The sequence below is a fragment of the Mirounga angustirostris genome, unplaced genomic scaffold, assembly GCF_029215605.1.
Source record: "Mirounga angustirostris isolate CCGP_5_RB_7025 unplaced genomic scaffold, mMirAng1.0.hap1 SCAF_8, whole genome shotgun sequence".
Lineage (NCBI taxonomy): Eukaryota > Metazoa > Chordata > Mammalia > Carnivora > Phocidae > Mirounga > Mirounga angustirostris.
In genome coordinates this window covers 137,301,277-137,325,772 of record NW_026991716.1, presented here as the reverse complement: position 1 = coordinate 137,325,772, position 24,496 = coordinate 137,301,277, and the positions used below count along the sequence as shown (strand labels likewise).

Below are 24,496 nucleotides of genomic sequence, written 5' to 3'. Positions count from 1 at the left end.
CCTGCACCGTCGACCCACAGCGACACCAACAGTCTAAATACGTTCACGGAGGGGCGCCTGGGTGGCCCAGTCTTCGAGCGTCTGCCTTCGGCTCGGGTCGTGATCCCAGGGTCCCGGGATCGAGCCCCGCATCGGGCTCCCAGCTCGGCGGGAAGCCTGCTTCTCCCTCTCCCGCTCCCCCTGCTTGTGTTCCCTCTCTCGCTGTGTCTCTCCCTGTCAAATACATAAATAAAATCTACGTTCACGGGGCTTCTTCCTGGCTCACGTGGTGGCACTCGCGCCTGCGCACACAGAGAAGGGGGCGGCACAGACAACGGGGCCATTGGGAGAGGTGGGGCCAGTGGATCACTGGCGACACCTCTTTACTCCGTGCACCTCCCTGTGCTCAGGCACAAATTCACCACCTAGAAACTGCAGCTCAGCGTGTCTCCCTCTAACAATATGATTTTTTATTTTGCTGACCTAAAACAGTCAAAGGGATGGAGAAAAAGGCGCAGAGCCGTTTCTCAGTACTACAAATGGTTCCCAATTGCTTGCAAAGCAATTAAAATTAAGTTTGTTGAATTTATTGAATAAAATTAAGATTAAAAGCACCCAATATAAGTGGTGGAATCGATCCACTTCGTGTCCTAAATTCACAAAATTTCCCAGCTGAAAGGAACCCTAGAACCTTAGAATAAAACTTAGAACCTGAGACGGTTCCTCAAAAGGAGCCTAAATCCTTCCCATCAGGGGCACCTGGGTGGCTCAGTCGTTAAGCGTCTGCCTTCAGCTCAGGTCATGATCCCAGGGTCCTGGAATCGAGCCCCGCGTCGGGCTCCCTGCTCAGCAGGAAGCTTGCTTCTCCCTCTCCCACTCCCCCTGCTTGTGTTCCCTCTCTCGCTGTCTTTCTCTCTGTCAAATAAATAAAATCTTAAAAAAAAAAACAAAAAAACAACCTTCCCATCAAGCCCCAGCATTTCACAGCTGCAGGATTTTACAGCTACAGATTCAGGAATGTGCTGGAGCTGCAGCCCAGCCAGCCGTGCGGGAGTGGACAGGGCGGGGAGTACAGCCTGATGGTGACTGTACTCTCGAGTCAATGGGTCAGGAAAGGGCCCGTCGCAGGACACTAGGGTTAGAATTTCCACTCTCCACGTCAGTCACATTTAAACAAATTGGCAAGAAGATATACCTGAAGGTCAGTGTTTGCTTTGATGAACTATTGATAGAAAAGGCCAGAATTCGTAATTTTAGATTATGCAATATCCATTTCTCATATGACCATAGGTATTTCCTATGAAAGGAATGCCAGGGAAGGAATAAAGATGCCAAACTGTGGTTTGCATGGTTTCTTAGTTTCATCATTTCTCTGTCAAGTAATTTGACACCCATTCAACAGCAGGTATCAGCTTTTAGAGGCAGGCACCGCGGAGAGTAGCGGGGCTCCCGTAATGGACCCGAACCCAGGTCTGCCCTCGGGTCTGACCAGGCATGCTATGCAGCTTCACATCTATGAAGTCAACCTTGAAGAGTCATGGGGACAGCAGTTCCCCTCAGAGCCAAGAGGAGGGAAGGGAGATGAGGGTTTGGAAGTCATGGGGAATAAGAGGAGGGGTGTCATGCTGATAACCTTTATTTCAAAGGGAGGCAGGAAGCAAGGCTAGAAGCAAGAGGAGGACAGGAGGAAGGAGCTCGAGCAAAGTGGCAATATTCTGGACCTGCTAAGCCATGGAAGAAAGGAAGTAATCTGAGTAAGGACACAGAGAACAACTGCCAAGCAGAGCTGAGGACCCAGTTGGAGTTAGCAGACCAGCTGTAAGGAGTCACAGAGGTACTGATCGGCTTAGCTCTTTGCTTCTCCCACAAGGCTCAGCAATTCACATGCAGGAGGGAAGCCAGGGAGGTAGGGGCCCTGGTATGGGGACTAGCAGGCCACAGAGGCCGTCCCATGGTCAGGGGTGCTGGCCGAGCTAACAGGAGGGGGACCAGGAAAGACAAGAAATGAGACAGGAGACAGCACTGGACTGTGGAAATGGGAAGGGTCTATGGACCCAAAGCCCAAGTAAGTCTGGAAGGGAGCTCAGGACAGTGAGGGAGTTGAAAAAGCAAGATGACTGTGGAGAAGAGCAACTCTACCACAGGCAGCAGGTGGTGGCAGCTGGAAACCATGACATGAGGATGTCAGGTGGGCCACCATCATGGAGGACGCCAGTGTGGACAGGCTATTATGAGCCAAGAGCCAACACGCTATTTGTATTTGGGGAGCAACGTGGAGGTCAGGGAATGGCTGGGCGCAGCTATGCCAGTGTTGGTTGAGAATGGCCAAAGAGAACTGTGAACTCAAGTCGGAGCTATGATTTAATTGTCTAAAAAATGAGCAAACTTCATGGACTAAAATATAATGTAAGAAAATACGAGGCAGAAATCTAAAAGAAGAGACTTTTATCTCAGTACTCTGTCTAGTTTGGGCGCCATAGCTTAAGGACAGCATGAATGACTAGAGTTTTAGAAAACCATCACCTTATTAAAAATACACATGATCCTGGGATGCCTGGGTGGCTCAATCGGTTAAGCATCTGCCTTCGGCTCAGGTCATGATCCCAGGGTCTTGGAATCGAGCCCCGCATCAGGCTCCTTGCTCAGGGGGGAGCCTGCTTCTCCCTCTGCCTGCCACTCCCCCTGCTTGTACTCTCACATGCTCTCTCTCTCTCTCTCTGGCAAATAAATAAATAATCTTTTAAAAAAATACACATGATGCTATTGAAAACTAAAATTTTCCAGATGAAGAGCCGGTGAAAGCAGAATGACCTGCATGCTGAGTCCCCGGGTTGGTTGAAATCAGAGCTGGGCCATGGTCTTGTCCTGACCCCAGTATCTGGCTCGGCACAGACCAGATGACCCCACATCTGATCACAGAAATAAAAAGCTAAAACAACTTCAGAAAAGAAGTCTGCAGGGAAGGTAAATAATAAGATTCCAATAGCTAAATGGACTCGGGACCTCTCTTCCCTGGGGACAAAACAAAGGGATATGGGTTTACATCTCAACAGGAGGGATTTCACATTGAAATACAAAGAAAACTTTCTAACTAAAAGATATAAGATGAGCTACCCAAAGCCAAAGCCAAAGCCAAAACTTCTGCCAGAGTTGCAGTTCTGCTTAGTCCTCCTACTTTCTGAGTCCTGAGGGCTTTCAGATTTGGACGAGTGACTAGTCTGAGAATCACTCAAGTCTGCCTGTCATGTTCTTCCTCTTCCTCACGCTCACCCCGGCCAGCGGTCCCCATACCATCTCAGCCAGGTGCCACCATCTTAGCCCCTCCTGGGCTCCCCCACTCAGCTTAGTCCATATCTCAGTGTTGTTCATTTTTCAAAGAATTTATGATTCTGTTACAGGCTGAATTGTGTCCCCCCTCAAAATCATATGTTGAAGTCTTGACCCCCAATTATCCCAGGATGTGACTGTCTTTGGAGACTGAGCCTTTTAAGATGTGATTAAGTTACAATGAGGCCATTGGGGTAGGGCCTACTCCCATCTGGCTGGTGTCCTTTTAAGAAGAGGAAAGTCAGAGATACATAGAGACACCAAGAATGTGCACTCATAGAGGAAAGACAAGCCAAAGAGAGACCTCAGGGGAAATCAAACCTACTGACACCTTGATCTTAGACTTCCAGACTCTGGAACTGTGAGAGAAAATAAACATCTGTTGTTTAAGCCACCCTCTGTGGTATTTTGTTATGGCAGTCCTCACAAACTAATACAGATTATATGCGTTATTTTTTTGCTTACATGTTTATTGTCTTTCTTTCCCACTAGAATCCAGTCTTCGTTAAGGCAAGCCCTTGTTTGTCTTACCCCCTATTGTATCTGTAGCATCCAGACCTGCCCCTGGAAAGCCAATGGCACTGAATGAATGAATCTAATAATTAGGGAAAGACAGTGAGGTCAAGATAGGTCTCCGCCACAAAAGGAGGACTTCTGGAATTTGTACTGAAACTACTGTTTCCAGCAGAGCAAAAGGATAGATTTTCCTCTGGTTTCAAGTAAAACACTCAAAGAAAGTGAGATGTTACCAGGCAAAACACTAAAGGGAACCCTTGGGGCCTTCCACCAGGAGCCAATGCCAATGTCTACATTTTGAGGACAAATCCTTTCCTTTGAATGAAGATACCTGGAACTCAGAATACTTACTTTGTTTAATGGGATTGTCATTTATTTAACCATTCCTCAGAATAGCAGCATAGCATATTTTCCAAGCCTTATAAAAAAAAGGCATAGATGCATGCTGATCATTTATTGATAACTTCTCATAAATTATTCTTATTATTTTTATTACTAATGACATGTAATTTTTTTTTCTGGAGCACTGTAACCAAGTCTGTGCATTCTGTTATTCATTTTTTTAAAAGAAAAAATTCTGCTTTATATCTTATGCTGGAAATGGTTTCAGCTAGCAATTTCTTCCAGTATCTTTTTTATCATAATATATAACAAATATAGTATTATATATTACAGAAGAGTGCCCTTTGGCAACTAGGGCATACAAAGTCTACTACAGAGAGAGGTTAAATGATTTCACAGTATGCAAAACCAATAACGAGCTGGACCACGACTGTCTGTGAGTCCCAGTTCCCAGCGTTTCTGTAATTCGTGCTCACTCAGAAAGGTTGCAGACACACACACACACACACACACACACACACACACACATATGTTTTTATTAAAGAAGGCATAAGAAATTAATTACTTAAGAAAAAGCAAAAGAAAATTACTTGTTCTAAAACCACTGTCATTCGGAAAACTTTATCAGAAAGATTATAAAAAATAAAATGGTCATCTAAAATACAAGATTCCAATACAAGGCACTGAACATCTGTCAGTAAAAAGTTTACATGTGCCTCTTCAGGGGTGGACAGTCTCGGAATAAACACACCCTTGCATATTTTGCACATTTCCTAGGTGTACTACCATCTTGGCTATTCGACTGTCATCATCCTCTCAGTTTTGACTGTGGCCCTTTGCTCTTGTCCCTCCTGTCACCCTCATACACACTCGGCTTCCACTCTCACTCTGGAGCATGACTCTGGAATCCATGCCTGCCCCTTACTTCTCTCTTCCGACTTTCATCTCCCCACCTCCAATCACCTCCGAGATGTCTCCCTTCCAACACCCCATGGTCGCCCCAAGTCCAACATATTGGAACAAAAGCATATCACCTTTCCTTGAAAGCCAGCTTCCTTTTCTGGTTGTTTCATTTTTTCACCCCCTTTCTGCAGAAAGGGGACTTTGAAACTGCCTACACCCATCAAACCTGACCTGAGAAGCAGATTATGGTCATTGGTTTCAAAGTACTCACCTTCCTCTCAACAATAACACCAGATTGACGGACTTAAAAACAGCATTCATGAAAACAGAATACAGGTCCTCGCCATATTGCCTTTGGGATATTATCCAACCACACTCCAAAATGACTGCATTCATTTTGCATTATTTTTTCACCATTAATTAAATGTATTCAAAAAAACATACAAGAAATGTTAACACTTCCCTCAACAAGTAAAACAATATGACTAGACAACATCAACATCCAAATGATAAAACAGACATATATACAAATATGGAGCAGAGATGGAAGGCAGGTGCTCGAACATATCACAAAATATCCCATGCTTATGAGAAAAGAGAGAAAGACTTGATACAGCATATTAGCCAATAAAAGCCACTTCCTGGTGGATTCCATTCATTTATGCCATCCACAGGTAACAGAGCTATAAATATCCTCATCAGGCCAGGGCTGCCATCTCAACCACCATATTTGCCTGTTAACAGTGCAACAGTAACCCCAGATGTAGACAAAGACACTTCCCCACACCAGCACGTGAAAGAACAGTGCGAAATGAGCAACACCGGCTGCAGTCTGGGCCATCGGGTGCAGAGCAGATTGACCAAAACCGTGTGGCATGTGTGTTAGTTTAGCGATGGGAACTAAATGAAGGTTGGTGAGCACATGTGTGTGACAGAAGCACAACCCTCTTGCGAGACGGTGCTTCAGTGAGGACATGAACCGAAGGAGCACGTAGTACCTGTGGTGGTTTCATTAAATGGTCCTGGACCCTTAATGGGAAAACCATCAATCCGGATCCATTCACCTCCTAAATGAGGAAAATGCAACTTCATAGTTAGAAACGAGGACGATTGGATTTTCCACATTTCAGTGCAGCCCTAACACATGTTTAGTGGTCTTTTCAACAGTCCTCAAAAGGATCCGCTCAGGCCACATCCGTAACGAGGCACCTAAGCTTTCTGGACATCACATCTTCTTGGTCTTTTGCACATGGCTTACTCTAATGAGTACTCCAAAAATTTAGGACAAAACGCTAACAACCTACATCAAAATTACTTTAAAAGCAGGGATAAGTCTCTCCTAGTTTTCTATCTTTCAGCTTGCTATACAAGTCATTCTTGCTCAGGAACCCTTTAAAGATTCTAAATCTGTATAGATCCGAGAAAGCAAAGAAGGATGTTTCTCCCCATCTAAGTAACAAAAATACAGCCTCCAATTCTAGGTATGACTTACCAGGTGGGCTTTCAGCTCTGTAAACCGGACGGCTCACTCCACTGGGGTTTTCTGCAGTAACCAGCACAAAGCACACTACCCCCGGCTCTGAAACATATGGTTTACATCAAGCCACCGTTTCAAATCTCCAGGAATGACAGTGTGATTCACTAACTGTCTCCCTTATGTATAACCAAATATAAAAATCTGAATTAAGTGACAAGTCTAACTACAGCTCTCTCTCTCTCTTTTTAATCAATATCACTAACATTCCTCTCATGCAACGAAAATATGCCTGACCCAAAGAACACGAAATTTATTTAGTACAAAGTACATGGCATGTCTAATAAACCTGGATTCATAAGCTGTCAACAGAAAAGGCTTTTGAGCTTTTTAATGTGAAATTAATGTAGGAAATAGGAACGCACCATCCACTAAGTAGGTGTTTTATAGTCTACAGTGTCAGTACCTGCAAATAATATCTCCCCCTGGAAGCTTCAAACAGAAAACTCCAAAGCACAGAAAGAAAATTTCAGGGTAACTCATAAAATTTAGCACATGGGAAATCTTCATTGCAACATGTAAAGCTTCATGAAATTTTTCTCCTTATGACAGTGAATACTCCCTTTACTAGGTCTGCATGTTGTTGTCTTTGACCATTTCAACAAAAACCTAGAGAAACAGCTGTTGGAACCTTGGACATGTTAATCTTGAAATAACTGGGCTTCACTTTGACGTGTATATAGGGGTCAAGGCCAAATAGCCATGGTCTCTTTGGCTGAGCTCCTGAAGTCGGTGGGACGGGAAGGGAAACCGGGAGACCACATTACCGTGTGAGTGTGCCCTGAATTTGCAGCTGCAGAAAGGAAAACTCCAATTGTGCTGGTTTTCCTCAAAATGAATTACTGTGAAAGGTAAGTGAAGGCGCCAGTTCCTTGGAGAGATGAGAGTTTGTGGGCGTTTGATGGGACGGACGGTTGGAGAGATAAGTGTTAGATGTGTCAAAGGCAAGAAGCATATGTACATTTCTCAAGGTGAGAAGTGTTTCTATAACAGAACTTCGGTTCTAGGGCCAGAGGCCCAGCAACAGCGACACAGAGATGCCATCTAGCACCCCTGCTGTGCTCGAGGTCAGTAGGACCTCTGTCTGACTGTGGCAGGGCCTGGTAGCATGTAGGGTTTGGCATGGCCTGCTGGACTAACTGGGAAATGCTCTCTAGGGTCAGACAGCACACAAAATCATGCTTTGCCAGGCACTTTCTCTCTTCATTCTGAGGTTATTCACATTTCAAGGCAATTTAATCCACATGTCTCTGATTCCCATTAACTCATCAGTGAGTTACTTGGGAGAGACTATTTGTTTTTCAGTGAGTTCTAGGGCTCTCTTTTTGCATGTTTTTCTTCTCTGCAGTGATCATAACAACCTAAGGTTTGAACAAGCAAAGATGACCCTGCTCATGCCTTGGGTCCAACAGATTCTCCATTTAACCTCACTGTCGTACTTAGTAGGGTCATACTGATGTGGAAAAGATTCAGAGAAATGTATGTTTAGCTGGAACCACGAAGAAGGAAATCTGGCTCCTTTGATGTCCCTTCTATATACTTTCTGCTCTGTTACTCAGAAAGTCTAACATTATAATGCAGGAGGTGGAGAGAGAGTAAATGTGTAGACAATGGCCAGGAATCTGAGGAGCCATGAGTTAGTTGATTTTGATCCACCAAAGGAAGGCAGGAAAACGGAAACCCAGTGCAGGGAGACCTGGTTGTCAGAGATGCTGACTTCTGTTACTTCCTTACGATCCATCATGAGGTTGGACTGTAGAATAAATGGGAGTTTCAGGCTCGTAGGATCAAAAAAGCAAAAGATAGAGGGTCCCAAGGAGGCAGCTCAAAGCCTATGTTCAAAACCACCTACACTTGCACTTATAAAACAATATATTTAGAAAAATTTTTAAGTATTACAGACTTCCAGAATCAAATTTAATGGGGAGAATGTCATGTCTTTGAACCAGATGTGTCTAAGCATGACATATCACACACACCCTCACAGGGACATATTATTTGAGTAATCTCTAATTGGTTTATAAATTAGAAATCTCAAGATTAGGCTACAAAGTAAAGTTTCTAGGAAACAAAGAAACAACATGCTTTCCAAAAGCACATTCAGAAACTAAAAACTGGTTTCCTACATTCGTTTGGAGAACTACCCAGAAATACTTGAGTTCAAATGCAGAATGGGAAGTCCAAGGGCAAGATAAAGATTAAGCAACAGCCTCATGACCTCAGCTACCTGTTCCCAAAGAACCATGAGGTCCCTGGAGCCTGGCCACACTGTGTCTCACAAACAGCCATCCTACCTAAGAAGGGAACTGAGAATGTTGGTGTACAGTTAGTTCTGACCGGGAACAAGACCATAGAGTCACTTACCCACATCCTCAATAAGGAAGGAGTGCGTCTCGGCATTCACCTTGATGTATTTAAGACTTTTCAGTGACTTCCCATAGGCAATGTTGTAATGCTCCACGGGTCTACTGGTAGCATCTTTGGGTGGGTCCCACGTGACTTTCAGGCCCATTTTAGTGGACAGCAGTTTCACGTGCCTTGGCTTCAGTGGGTGGTCAGCTATGCAAACAGCGCAACTATCAACTTATGGGAATGGCAGATTGTGAAAAGGAATTTTTTTCCAATGTTCTCTGATATTGTTATCAAAAGAGCAAATGACTTTTAATTTGTCTGGTCCTAAAGACGTTAAGTATAGTCATGTTTGAACATTGTTACAGTATGAGAGAGCAAAACAAACATATCAAACCCACAAGCTTTTATGTATTTTGGATAACTGTGGGTGGTAAATTTAAAACAAAAGTGAAACAAATCAAAACAAACTCTAGGCATTCTCTGGCTTGATTATGTTGCCTTGCTAGTGCAGGAATAACGAATTCATAATTTGACATGTTCTCCAGAGGCATTCATATATCAAATAAGCTCTTAGTATTCTATATGGTACAGTTGGACAGTCTTTAAAATACCTCCGAGAAGAACAATATAAAATTGTCATGATGGGGACGACTAACCATTGCATCCAAAGCGAGATAACAGAAGCATTCATTTCCACAAAGAAAACAAATCAAGATCATCAACACCTTAGAAGGGAGGTAAGCTTCTGGTTCATCTGCATAGAGCTAATTTAAATGTTTCCATATTTTGTCCCAGAAGAAGAAAAGCAAGTTATTAAGAAGCACAATTACATTTTTATATTCAGTTATGAGGTCCCATAAACATATTCTTGATTTTGAAAAATAACCCAAATGACACATAACATTTTGTCAAACAAAATCTCTCAGCTCACATTGTAACAGATCCTGCAACATTACATCATATGAATAGATGCTAAACATTCACACAACAGTCAAACAAATTTTAGGCAAACCTGGATCTGAAACTGTTTATTCAATGATACAAGGCACTCTCAGGAAAGAGAAAAGTAATCTAAGAAACCCAGAAACCTTTAAACTGAGTACCATGAAGAAAAATGAGTTTGGAACCTCATGGAAGAAGAAAGGGGAAGGAGTGTTTTGTGACGACACGTGGACTGGTTAGTATGTGATTTTGATACCAGGTGAAAATTCTGAACACCATAACCACAGATGATGCTAGCATACATCACTCATCCCTCCCCAAATTGCCCCACTGCCTCAGGAGTAAAATGATGAAAAAGGAGAACTCATATGGCCTCACTCAAAGAAATCCAAGGAATGAAGAAGAAGAGAATGGATCTGATGATTTCAAAGCAGTAAAGAAAGAGTGCCTGTTTTGGAGACAAAAGCATGTTGTCAGACTCCGGGCAGGAAGCAAAACCCACAAAGCCTCCCCTCCCCAGTTCCAGGGATGAGGGTCCCATAAGCCCATAATGGGAGAAATCATAGACAAGAAACCTAGCGCTCTCTGCAAAATTTTGAGTTGAGGAGATTGTACACACAGTGCGTCGGTGACTTTCTGGGCATTTACTAGCAATCATGGCTACTCTTCAATAATTCTCATGTACCCCTCCCTCCTTGCCCACGAGAAACCTTCCAGGACTTACTTAGCCAGAAGACTGGGGTTCCCTTCTTTCAGTTCCCTTTCTTTCCCCCAAGGCTTCACTACAAAAACCTCTCCTCCTTCTCTGCCATCTGACTAACCAGCTTTTTCTAGTCGTGATCCCTATTTCCCCCAACAGCAGCAATCAGTCCCAGGAATCCAATATTTCACACTGACCAAAAGGTGTGCAAGAGCAAAGCGAGGTTCCCCGCCCCCGTCCCAAAACTGCAAAGGGATGCTCATGGTTGGGCGAGTCTCCCAAGGAAGAAAACAAATGAATGAATATGTGAATAACGTTTTTCTTTACAGTTCGAGTCCAAATCTCCCTTAAGGAAAGTTAGCTCCTGGACAGACAGCCAAAAACAAGAGGCCAGTGACCCCCAAGCACTGTCACATTTTCTCTTAGGCGCTCGTGATTCAATCAGTACAATACTGCCTAGGCTTGAAAATGATTGACTTTCATTACTGATAATCTGAAAAGAAGAACAATTGATAAATATACTCATTGTTCTTCCTGGCCCTGTCTTGCATCTATTCTTGGACACAGCATAAAAGAGTTTCCAACACAAGTGAGAATCCACATTCAAATGGTTGTATCAGCCCAGCATATGGGGAGATACTTCAAACCTTCAAGGAGCTCCAGTAAGAGATGCACAAAGTAAAAAAGGGCAAGGGGGAAATACCTCTGGGTTGCCAAAACCTAATGACCATCACCTCACTGTGCTTACACAATCGGAGCTTCCAACTGTGTCTGTGCATGAGTTTGTTTGCCCTCCTCTAGCCAATGATCAAGTATCATCAGTGTGTCTCAACTTGATAACTGCCTGAGCCAACATTTGGATGCTGAGAGAAAGGCCATATGGTGCTCAACTACAGTAAATACAAATGGGAGAGGGCAATGGACAGGAGGAGAGGGTTTATGGAGTGTCTACCACCCACCGCCCACGGCTCTGAGCACCTAACCCTACGTTACATGAGGTGCTCAGAACACACACCACCTGGGAGGTGTCATTTACTCCCTCTGTATTCCAGATGAGTAAAGAAGGCCAGGAGCAAGGTTAGGGTTCACCCGGAGTCACACAGCTGCCCCAGAGCGGAGTCAGACGCAAACCCTGCTTCACCCAATTCCAAAGCCCAGCTCTCCCCCTCCCAGCTCACAGACCCTCAGAATTTGCCCCTGCTCAGATATGACCTGTGACCATTGCCATCAAAAATTAATTTAGGAAGCCACCACCATTCTAAAACAAATCACGAGGCCTCCAGAGTTGGGTTTACCATCTCTTCCACCATGCCACTTTCCTCCCTGGGGGGGCACTCCTGCCCCCAATACACTGTTATGGCACCTTGTGCTGGGTGTCCTCATCCTCCCCCCTCTCTGGAAGGAATGGAAGAAGTGGATGATGTGCTCTCTCAGGGACATTTGCATTCTTATGACAAAACCTAAGACCAAATGACTTTTCTAATAGTGACGTCTTAGGCCTCAGAGAGTTGCCTAATGAAGGTCATTAGTGAACACAAAGGCCTCTGGGAGACCTGGAAACCATACTTTCAAGGCAGCCTTACCGTCAATCTCCTTAAGATCCATCCTGAATTTATGGTTTTCCAAAGGCCTTAGGCCAATCTACCATGACCCTTCCTCCCACCCTCCCCCCAACACACGCAACCTGGGTCCGTTAAACAAACCATATGGTGGCTTGATTAGCAGATATTTTCATTCCCTGGATTGTTATCTACTTTGATATTTCAAACTGATGTCATTTTTGATGCTTCCTAGTGAACATCATCTGTGCCCGCTTAGGAAGAGTTGGAGGAAGAAGAAGAAGAGGAGGCCTGGATAGAAAGCAATCTTTTCTGTCACTCCAGCCCCATCCAGAGCCCCTCATGCCTGAGCTCTCAGTGAACTCATCAAACCAGCATCTATCTGAGGAAGAACCAGTCTGAGAAGGCACAAATCAATGCACGTGCACGTGAATTACTTGACAGAAAGCTGCTTCTTGGGACTAGAAATATGACCGTATGTTCTCTTCCCAATGATTGTTTTGTAGGTCTCCTGATTTCATTCCTTAAATGTGCAGTCAAGGCATAAAGGCTGTGAAATTGGTTTCCAGGTCTGCAGACTGCATTCTGGTTCTGTGTTGTGGGATCAGTATTCTGGGAGCATAAGGATGAAATATGACAAAGTGATTCCTGATTTATTCTAACTGTTCTTAGAAACTTAGACCAGACCACCCTCTCTGCTAGATAAATGCAGCACATAACCTTTTGTAATAGTTTTCTATATTCTTGTCTAATAAAGATGATACTGGGTACATCCTTTAAAGCTATAAATCCCATGAACTGCCTCTCTAAAAAGGAAAAAGGACAAACCCAAAGTCAAGACAACAGGAATTCTATGGCCCAGCAGAGGGAACACGAGGAAGTAACCTCCCAGAGCCTGAATGACAGGTTAAGGCCATGACAAGCTGTTTTTTCCTTTACCCCAGGATACAAAATGAGGAAATGAGCTTAAGTGGCAGCCTAAGGGATGTTAGGTTAAGTATAAAGAATTTCCTGTCCATGTCTTTTCTCATTTCTCTCCATTCAAGGTGACTTTGAATGGAGCAGATGGTAAGGTGCTCCAGATAGAAGAAGGAAGCTAGTAGAGTCTGCTACGACTCCAGCAATTTCATACCATGAGAAAGTCATTTCCATAGTTCATGCCAGTAAACATTATCCAGATTCAAGGATATTTTGCCAGGGACCAAGTGGCAATGGTATTTTGGTGATATTTTGGATACCCAGCAACTGCTAGGCTAGACATTTCTGAGCCATAGCTCCTATGAGACCTCTACTGGTTTGTTCAGGAACAGACAATAAGGGCACAGTCAGCACCTAGAGTTGTTACTTTGGTCTAGCTCCAAATTTCAGGTCTTATCCAAGACGGTTCTAGGAGGCCACTTTGGCTCCAGGGCCAAAGTATGGATCCATTTCTGCTCAAGGATGGAGACCAAAATTCCAATGGCTCTGGAATGTCTGTCTTTGGAAGGTCTTCAGCTTCTGCAGAGTGACCTCAAGGGGTTCCCCAGGGCTGAGGATGCCCCCAGGATGCCAGAGCTAGGTTCCCAGGGCCAGGCTGGCCTGACCAACATCTGCAGGGCCCATTTCTCACAGTAGACAAGGGGCATCACACCTCACCTGGCCCTTGCTCACCTTCCCACTCTGGCATCTTTCTTGACACCAGATATTGACCATACACCTGGTGCTCACTTAAATGGCTGATGGATTGAAGAAAAAGATGTTAGGAGGTTTTAGACTCACGAGGTCAACCAAGGATTTCCAACCCAAACACTTCTAAGGACCAGGAAGATCAAGCAAATAGTGAAGACATATTAAGGAGTGTTGTCCACTGTGTCTAAAGGCACAATTTCGTCTCACTTTAGGTACAGATGTGTTCAAGGACTCATATCTCACTGCCAGACCTCCCTCTGTCCCCTGAGAGGAGTAAAGGCTCTGAAAAAAATTGGCCTGGGTTCCAGAGAAGAAAGGAAGTCCCATCCCAGGATGGCTTTGGGGAGGGGACTGTGGGATGCTATACAGGCTTTGGCTACTAGCAAAACTGATGACTGCTACATGTCCAGTGCTGGCCTAACCATCCCAGACCAACAGTCCCTACTGCCTATGTGATAATCCCATGTGAGTTCCAAATGGTTCAAAGTGAATCTCAGTATCTTAACTTCTCATTGTCTTGCTTCAGACATCACTGCCCATCTGTAAGAGTACAGTCATAGCCACAACGAATGAAAATACATATATTCCTAGAAAGGGAATTCCGTGAAGGGCTATTTCTCAGAATAAAGGGAAGGCAAGTTCAGCATCAGTTGATAAAATGAATCAATGGTAAAAGTAATCCAAAATGGACACAATTCAGGGAGAAATCATGCTTTGAGGACTGTGATTCAAAACAGTAACTGAATATTTCTGGATCCAAAGTATTGTTTTTGCTTGTTTCGTTTCATTTTACTTTTAAAAAACAACACAGTGACTTCATTATATTCTCCATATAGGCAAAAAATCAAACTATCGGGTTTATTATTGATAAGGTTACATCAGAGAGGGTGGATCTAATGTGGGACCATCACCATGCTTCCTATCTCCCTCCCCTCTCCACTTGCAGACCCTCAGGTGAACACAGAGGGGAGAGCAGAGCCTACAGAGCAGACGGCGTCAGGGCCACTGCCACAAAGGCCGGGAGAGAGCAATAGGCCTGAGCCCCAACCCAGTGCCCTCCCCTATGGAAGCAGGCCCGAAGAAGAGACTCACATGTCTGTGTCTTCTAACCCATTAATGCCACGGAGTAGAGAAAGCAGACAAATGGAGACTGGGCTCTAACCACTCACCCCTCAGATACAGCAAGCCTCAGGGAGGACAGAGGCCAGAAGCGAAACACGAGGAGAGGAAAATGAAAGTCCCCTTAATGTCTCCAGCAGGCTATTCCCTGGCCCCACTGGGCATGACCATTAACCTGAAGTCAAGCTGTAGCTGCCTCTTCTGAGAGAGGATCAAGACCACTTGCCCCACCTTCAGGGGCCTCCCCAGGACTAATCACTGTCCCACTATGATCCTCCTGGGGTGACAGATGGGGATCCTTCCAGCCCCCAAAAGGCTCTGAAATGAGGAAGGCTCATTCTTTAGCCAACTCCAAAGCCACACTGACCTCTAGGCTGAAAATCCACTCCTGCCTGTCCTTCCCCAATCCCATATTTTGCCCAGTCCATGCTATCCAAAATAGCCCACCAGAGTTTAAGCAATGAGATGAAATACCATACACATATTCTGATAATACAATACCACCAATATAAAAATGTCCCAATTGCAATACAAGTCCTTCCCATTATAAAATTCCCAAGGAAAATTTAGAGTCCAAGAGTGAAGCCTTCTGGGTCTTATAGCTTAAAATCTAAAGAAATTAAAGTCTAGGTTTCTTTCCACTCTTACTTCCTGTTCTGTCTAGCCTCAGCCAGAGGAGATTCATCTAGTGCCCATATGGGGTAGCCCCTCGGCCACTGCAGCCCCTGCCATTTTTCACTGGAACTGGTGTGAATTCTTCAGGATTCCCTGACATGAAGATAATTAAATCCAAAGTCTTCCACCTACCTAGATTCTTAAAGAGCCCCAAGACCCGGGGCGCCTGGGTGGCCCAGTCATTAAGCGTCTGCCTTCGGCTCAGCTCATGATCCCAGGGTCCTGGGATCGAGCCCCGCATCGGGCTCTCCGCTTAGCGGGGAGCCTGCTTCTCCCTCTCCCACTCCACCTGCTTGTGTTCCCTCTCTTTCTCGCTGTCTCTCTCTGTCAAATAAATAAATAAAAATCTTAAAAAAAAAAAAAAAAGAGCCCCAAGACCCTACAATCTCTATAAGGCAGCAAATCCAAAATGTGCAGTGTAAAGGACACATATTATTTTTGTCTACCGGATGAAGCCTCCCCCAGTTCTGGTAACAGATTTCTGTTCATGTGAGCTCAGAGGGCTCAGGAGACTTCACTGGAATCGTTCTAACTGGAGCTAGACCCTGGGCACTGCCTCGGCTTTCCAGTCACGAGGCTGTGGCAGAAGCATCTTAGAATTGTTAGTGACAGCTCTCGTGTCACGTGGAGAGAGAGTCCAGGGGCTGTTAGAGCCCTGGATCTAGGGCTCAGTCCCTAAGGTCAGCTCAACCCCCACACTTCTGAACATACAGCTCCACAACGCAATGAATTCTGGTACTTAAATGAGTTCAAGTTGGGTTTTTGGCCACTTGCAGTCAGACCCTGATGGATTAATCAAGATCTTCTATGAAAGTCAAAAATAACTTTCTAAAGCTACCCCAGTAGCCAGTACGTTTAGTCACAAAAGGCTGCCAGTGTGCAGACACACCCCCCAAAAATTAAGGCAAATACCAGCCAGGGATGGCTGCCATTCCTAGCGGAGCACTGCGTGCAGCCCACCCAGTCTGGTAGTCGCTGCTGAGGGACAGGAGCGGACAACCTTGTTGAGAAGGAAACCCCCAAAGGAATGTTAAGAGCTTCTGAAATAAACTAGTCCCTTAAAACCCCAAAAATTCTAAAATTATTTCTTAAGTATACTAAGGATTGCTCTTTAATGCAACAAAACCTTCATGTTTATGTAAGTCTCCCTACTTCATCTTTGTATGAAATACAAGTTTTACTTTCCACTGGAAACCACCAAATACTTCCCAGACTCTGAAATGAAGAAAACACAGATCTCACTGCAACCATGAGTGTTTGACCAAAAATTCAATCAATAAGCCAGAAAAGGTTAGGATGTAAACTGGGGGGGGGGGGGGGGGGGGGGGGGGGGGGGGAGGCTGTGGAATCAACATGATCTACAACTTTGAGACTAATTCCAAGGAAAGGTGGAAAAATTCGGCTCTTGTCCATAAGATACCAGACAGCAAAGGAATAGTCACAAATGTAGAAACATCCAGATGGTTGGCAACACATGGGCAAAACACTGGAACGCCCAGCCAAGTTTTAATAACTTGTCAAATGGATGGAATTATATTTGCCAAATAACTATGACGCTCCCCTCAGAAACAAACAAACAACAACAAACAGGGCAAATACAGGTTGTTTTGCAACAGTGTGAAGTAACACTCTTATGAGTAAAATCTACATATGGTTGACTGCATTTTCCACCTGGAAGACTGGGGCTGGGTAGACACAGTCGAATATTAAAATAATGGTCTGGCTTCTCTTCTGACATTTCACATTATGAACGGGGTTCAATAAAAGTGTTTTCCACAATTGGCATGGTTCTCTATGGATAACTGCTTTAAAAAAAATAAAACCGACAGGTCTGGAAGTCTAGGTCTTTGGAGTCTTTAAACTTAAAAAACACTCTACAGAGCTGAACGAACTTTGCAAACAAAACCTCTGACCCCACCACGGGGAAGCCACGCAGTGCTGTTCTCGAGTCAGAGAAACACCAAGGCAAGCAGGTGTCCCGGGTCTCCCGGGAGATCGAGGGCAGCCAGGGCTCTCCAGACTTTATCCCTGGCTCGCATTCCTCAAAACCCAATCCATCTTCCCTTGTCACGACGTGCTCAGCATGTCACTGGCTTCCACCCCCATGCCCAACGTGTCCTGTCACGTTCACCTGCTGAGGGCATACACAAGTAGAGTGAGAAACCAGAAGACTCAGAATGCCCTGAGCAGCTCTGGTGGGTGGCTGGAACACCCTGGCCCTCGCTGCCTGCAGAGTTTCCTAACGAGCAGAGGGACGAGCGAGGCCACTAGGCTCGTGTGTGCTCTGCTCACCTCCCGCAGCCTCAGCTAAACCTGAGTTCCCTGCCCTTGTCCCCAAACCCTCAGGCATATTCCAGTATTCTGATCACAACAAAGCATCATTTTATTCAGACTAAATGGCCAAATTCACAGGCGTACATGCCAATGAGCTTATAAGGGCACTAGATGGTCACTGAATACAATTGTGAATCACATTTTTTTCTCCATCAGCTCAAAGAAGCCAAATGGTGAAGCCATCCAAATCTCAAAACTCAAGCCACTGGCTAAGCTTAAGTAGAGTTTGTCTGAGTCCATTTCTATCCTCTCCAGACAGTTAGCACCTCCATCACCTTCCTCTGCCTCTGTGCAAGCATTCTTTACCTGGGGCGAGTTTCAGGTGGCCACATGTCACAGAAAGAGGCATCCTCATACGTGGCTTCAGTAAACTGCTCCCCTGGGTCGTGGAGTGGGGGAGGGGTGCTGCACATAAGCTGGTCATGCCCTAGGCTGCCCAGTACTCCTGTCAGGGCATGGGAACTTCCCAAGGAAAGAGCCCAATGCTGCATGGGCTGTACTTTCTTTACTGTATCCCTTTCTCCTTAGGAGTTGGCCCCCAAGCTCCCACCCAAGGCCACCTGCACCCAGCAAAAGCTGTCATTCAAATGCCATCTCATTACCCTCAAGGGTTAATGGCTTCCTATGGGAAATTTCTGCCTAGAATGTTCTAGATTCTAGGTTGTTTATTTGTACTGGGGGAGAAAGTGGGGTGAAGAGACAAAGGCAGAATATCTGCTAATATAATTTACCTCACATTATTCCCTTTCATTATCTTCCTTCCTCCCTGTCAGCCACATTGGGGAAGATCTATAAAGCAGAAAAACACACAAAATGGACAACAAAATGAAGCAGCAAGGAATTGTTTCAAAACAAGCAGCAAGTGGCAAAACTAAAATCAAATTCTCAAACTCTTTACTCTCAAGAGTAAAGAATACTCTTAAAGTGAATCTGCTTTCTCCTTCAAGATGTCTTGAGATGTTTTAAGTTGAATTTTTATTAGTTTCACTCAAGAATGGCCCGTTTCCCAACTAATTTATGAAAGTTTACAACTTGCATTGAATTCAGAAAGTATCATGGCAGATCCATTTCCGGCTTCTTCCTCCCTTGTCTTCTTCCACAGTAGAAACTGGGATGCTAAATATTCATGGCCCTTCAGCCTTCCCAGTAGCTATGGGTGGTCATGTGATCAATTCTAGCTAATGACACGTATGAGGAAGTTACTGCTATCACTTCCAGGAAAGCATTATAAAGGGGTCAGGATCCGCTGTCGTGTGCTTATGACCTTTTGTTATCTTCCTGCTTTTCCCCACTCTGGGATGTCAACATGACGCCTAGCCATGCTGCAGCCATCTTGGAACACGAAGTGGCAAGCCTGAGTATGATGACCTGGCCTGGGATGGCAGATTGGAAAAATGGAACAATCCTGGTTAGCCTCTCTGCTCCTGAGTTTATTGATGAGTGAGATAAACAATTCTCTTACCTGTTTAGCCACTGTTCTTCAGATACTGTGCTATTAGCCACCCAATCCATTGCTACCTGGTGACATCATCTCTGGATCCATACAATCAAGTCACATTTTCTCTTGATCTCTAAATGAGAGGTGCTTTGTTTCAACTTTAATTTATTTCTGTTGTTGTTGTTAAGGGACCTGCTCTGGGAATTTAATTTTGACAATGTCAGTGCTTTATTTGTCAGTATTCCACAGACTTGAGTCAGTACATCTGTCCAGAAAATGACGCAGCCAAAAATGAGAGTGAATTTAACCCACAGAACTGGCAGAACTTGATCATTAGGATTTAAAGTTTTAAAGCTGTTGGCCATTTTAGTCAGGAACTAATGTAAGCAAAAGCTACTGTTCCAGAGAAAAGACAAGAATGTTTCCCCATCTAAACCACCAGCTTTCCAGAATGATTTAGGGAAATGGAATTGGAGGGATTGGACAGATATATTTATTTTAAAAAACAATAAGAAAACAAGAGACCCGGAAGAGAAAATGCATATGGATTGGAAAGGAATACAGGACTCATGCCTGCTACTGACTGGCATCAGAGATCCCACTAGATACCAGCACTTTCCAGGTTTTTGTGGGATCTTTTGCACATTCTTCAAATTCAATTTGCAACTGAGAAATAGTTTCTCAAAGAATTACCATTGTTTGCCGGTCCAGCTTAAACTCAGCCTACTATAAACTGCTTGATATGCCAGCCAAAAAAAAACTCCCTGAAAATTCATTCCTTTTCCCAAAATGTGAAAGTCATTGTCTAACTATGTTAAACACTTGGGTATTACTGTCACTGAAATCACCACTCATCTTACTCAAAAAGCCCCCTGAAAAATACCCTTAGAAGACAAGCCAAGCAAATGTTGTGGAGAGGCAGGTATGAAACAGAGTAAATGAGACAGACATGACCGGAAGCCAACGACCACACGGACCCAGTGACAACCCAGACTGCTAATAATAATCATCTTTTAAAATATGTTTTCATATTTTAAAAATTAACATTTCAGATAATCACTCAATGGTTATGAATAAAGGCATAGGCAAACAATCTATCAATGAAGGGGAAAGAAATGCTTAACACACCTCATGAGCAAGGAGTTTAAGTTTTGTAGTGGGGCCACATGTGATCAAGAAAAAATAGAGAGGGAAATAAAGAAAAAAGGAAATGAATATTTGTTATTTACCCATTTAGTAAGAGCCATACATCTCATTTATTTCTGCAACAGACGTATGTTGAACACCTACTGTGTGTCAGATTCTGAGCTAGGTGCTGGGGACCCAGAGGTGATTAAAAAGAGTTCTAGATTACCATAACTATCAGCTCTTGAACCTCCATAAAAACTATATCAACTGTGCTTTGGTATCCCCATTTTTATAAATGAGGAAACTCAGTCTCATAGAGTTCAGTGACTCTCCAAGGGCACACAGCTAGTAAGTTACATTGGTTAAACCCAGACCAATCCAAAACCAAAGACCATGCTCTTTCTACTACTCTTTGTTGCCTCTCAGCTCTCAGCTGCAGTTATAACTGAAAGGGATGAATGCAGGCCTGGAGAGAAATCAGAACCAAAGGTACAAAACTGTAAGTTATTGGAGCACCTGGGTAGCTCTGCTGGTTGAGTGTCTAACTCTTGATCTTGGCTCAGGTCTTGATCTCACAGTTGTGAGTTTGAGCCCTGCACTGGGCTCTGCACTGGGCATGGAGCCTACTTTTAAGATTTTTTTTTTTTAATTTGAGAGAGAATGAGATAGAGAGACAGCAGGAGAGGGGGGAGGGTCAGAGGGAGAAGCAGACTCCCTGCTGAGCAGGGAGCCCGATGCGGGACTCCATCCCGGGACTCCAGGATCATGACCTGAGCCGAAGGCAGATGCTTATCCAACCAGGCCACCACTGGCTCTTCCTTTGAGCTCCATTGTGTCCAACAGTGTACGTGACATCTCCAGTGGAACCCAAAGAACACAGATGTCTGAAGGATGACTGGAAAAGAAGGCATTTTAATTTGAACCATTAGTTATAAGAGGAGAACCAGGAAAAAAGTTGCATCATGGAGGACCGAAGTGGAGAGATTTTCAGGAAGAAGGGAATGCTAAGTCAAATAAAGTCTGAGAAGAGCCCACTTTTCTCCACTTAAAATTAGGACAGGTCCACTCCCACTCAAGGCCTAAAAACAAAGCAAATAGTTCATCAAAGTTTCTCCTGGAAAATATAAAACTGAATGACTTCCTTTTCTACAGCTACCCTCAAAGGATTGATGCAAGAATAAAATGTGAAAGAAAATCATAAGGCACTCAGCTAATGTGGGAGGAGGAAGAGCCACAGATGGGCTGATGTAACCAAGTAAAACCCAATAGAAATGACGGGGCATGATTCCCAGTACCTGGGCTCTTGGTCAATTCTCCCTGCTCATGTAGCAGAAGTGGGCTTGGGGTCTTCATTTTCCTCAACCTTAGGAAATAATCTTTGAATTAAATTTTAAAATCTTAAGAGTTGAAAGGAAATTTAGGTAATCTGATCACCTTCCCCTTTTCAATCTGCCTATGGATTCTGTGCCTAAAACGGTCTTCAATAGTTTCCATGATCAGACAGGTCTACCTAGGCAAATTACGCCACGTTCCCCGCCTCTTCAAAGGTGAATCTCAGTGAAGGTGTTCCTCAGCCAGGTGACATAGAGTTAGTATGCAAGATGCTGCCCTGGGAATACAAGTGAATAAATTCACGGCTGTGTAAGGAAGGCAGTGGTCTTTAGGGTTCTGAGGGAAGCACTGTACTGGCAGCGCATGAAAAGAAGAGTAAGGGTATCAGACATTTAATATCAACTGAGTGTTACTAACGATGAACATTCTCAGGGCTCCAAGGGTGAGGAAAGCAAGTCTTTCTCAAGTCAGGATGATCAGAGAACAAAGTACGACATTGGTAGGATTCAAGGAGGGCCTTTGCCAGAGATTTTCCCCAGGTGTGGGAGACTTGGCCAGTGCTTTCCACAGCTTGGATTCTTTTTTTTAATTTATTTATTTTTATTTAAATTCAATTAACATATAATGTATTATGGTTTCAGAGGTAGAGGTAAGTGATTCATCAGTCTTATATAATACCCAGTGCTCATTGCATCCACGTGCCCTCCATCACCCAGTTACCCCATCCCCCCATCCCTGTCCCCTCCAGCAACCCTCAGTTTGTTTCCTATGCTTAAGAGTTTCACAGCTTGAATTCTAAGAGGACATTTGATCAAGTCCTTTCTGTAACTCTAACCCAGCCTGCTCTTTACCCTTGAGAATGCTCTGAATTGCTCCCTAAAATGAAAGCTCATTACAATTTCAGAGCATCAGTGGACCCCACAGAACTCATCCCAGAGACTTCTAAGTCAAAATCCTCATGTTCTCCAAGAGAGACATGTAATCTGCTCAGACAATAGCTCATGTCACATCTCCAAGACTTCTTCCTTCCCAGGTATTAGAGTCAAAATGTGGTGATGACACAACTATAAAATAAGATCAGCCTGGGTCTCAGGGAAGTTGGGGAGCATAGTGTTCTCTGTCCCTCTTTTCTCTTCCCCTTGGCTCTGGTTTGCTCAGATATCTGCAGGTATATATGTGGATTCTGAGAGTTATTAACCACAAGAAGAGGTTTCAATTCTCCCAGTCTATCAGAAAACAATAGAAGGCAATTGTTGGGTGGGTTAGAAAATGTGAAAAAATGGAGCAGGGCCAGCGCATGTGTTACAACAGAAAAAGGACCTGACATTTTTCTATGACATAAAGAATGTCAAAAAGTCAGATACTCTGTGAGAGAGCAAGGCTGCCTCACCTCATCACCTAGAAGTCTCAACTAGAGACTACAATCTAGATAAGAGAAAGACAGTGGTGCATCCAAATTTTATTGAACAGGAAAAAAATATAGATTGAGTGAATATTCAAGTGAGGCCACCAGGCAAAGTCCTCACACAAATTTGCCTATTTCTCCTGCTAATCTAACAATTTTATGTATGTCAATGTAAAAACATTCAGAACTTAACACTATACCTGATGAGTAGAAGTTGATTAGAAAGTACTAGATGATCCTATATATTGCTACACATCACAATCAATGCCATTATTTATTGCTACATCAATCCCGACTTCATTATTAAGTCTTTGTATCCATGTGCCTCAGAGCCTAGCATAGTCACTGGTCACAGAAGATCTGAGTTAATTACTTAATTACTTACTTTGTGAATGAAGGATTCAACCAGGTTTGATCTATGAATTAGGCCTACTGAATGTGCGTAGGCCTTTGGAACTCTGGGTTGATAGTTCAGCACAGAGTACAACACAGTGACTCATGTCTTCCTACGGCTCAACTATGGCCCACTGCTGGAAGCTGCAAGAATTCTTTCACCTACTGAAAAGGAATTGTGTTGGTAGGCATACCATATGTTGTGGGTTGAACTGTCTCCCCAAAAGCTATGATGAGCGCTAATGCCCAATACCTGTGAATGTGATTTGCAAATAGGGTTTTTGCAGATGTAATCAAGTTAAGATGATGTTATGCTCGATTAAGGTTGGCCATAATCCAATATGACCACTATCCTTATAAGAAGACTCAGAGAGAAGACCATATAACGAAGGAGACAAGAGAATGGAGTGACACATCTATAAGCCAAGGAACATCAAGGATTGCTGGAAACCACCAGTCACTAAGAAGAGACAAGGACGGAGTCTTCTCTAGAGGCTTCAGACACGAGTATGACCCTGCCCTACAGACTTCAGACTTCCAGCCTCCAGAACTATGAGAGAATAAATTTCTTTTGTTTAAAGCCACCCAGTTTGCAGTCCTTTTTTACGGCAGCACTAGGAAACTGGTATACCAAGTAAACATAATTCTTTGCTCCAGCTGCTGATGGGACTTCCAACACAAGCCAACACTCTTGAAAACTCACAGACTGACCTCACAGGGTTATGGGAAGAGGGAGGCAGGACACTGTCCCGCACTCGCCACCCCCACATATCCTGCTCTTGTCAGGTCATGTACATAAATATATTTGGTGTATACCACATGTAATCAATATCAAAGAAAGCACACATCC

General features: G+C 44.0%; 1 protein-coding gene across 1 annotated transcript in view; it reads right to left on the bottom strand.

Annotated features, from left to right (window-relative positions):
* Positions 1-24,496, bottom strand: part of FNDC1 (fibronectin type III domain containing 1) — a 98,958-nt gene that overhangs the window by 64,438 nt on the left and 10,024 nt on the right. Inside the window, exons 2-4 of the mRNA XM_045865832.3 lie at positions 8,966-9,160; positions 6,560-6,646; positions 6,066-6,134 (exon numbers count right to left, since the gene is read on the bottom strand). Of these exons, the coding sequence (XP_045721788.2) occupies positions 6,066-6,134; positions 6,560-6,646; positions 8,966-9,160 (351 nt within the window). The remainder of the gene's footprint in view (positions 1-6,065; positions 6,135-6,559; positions 6,647-8,965; positions 9,161-24,496) is intronic.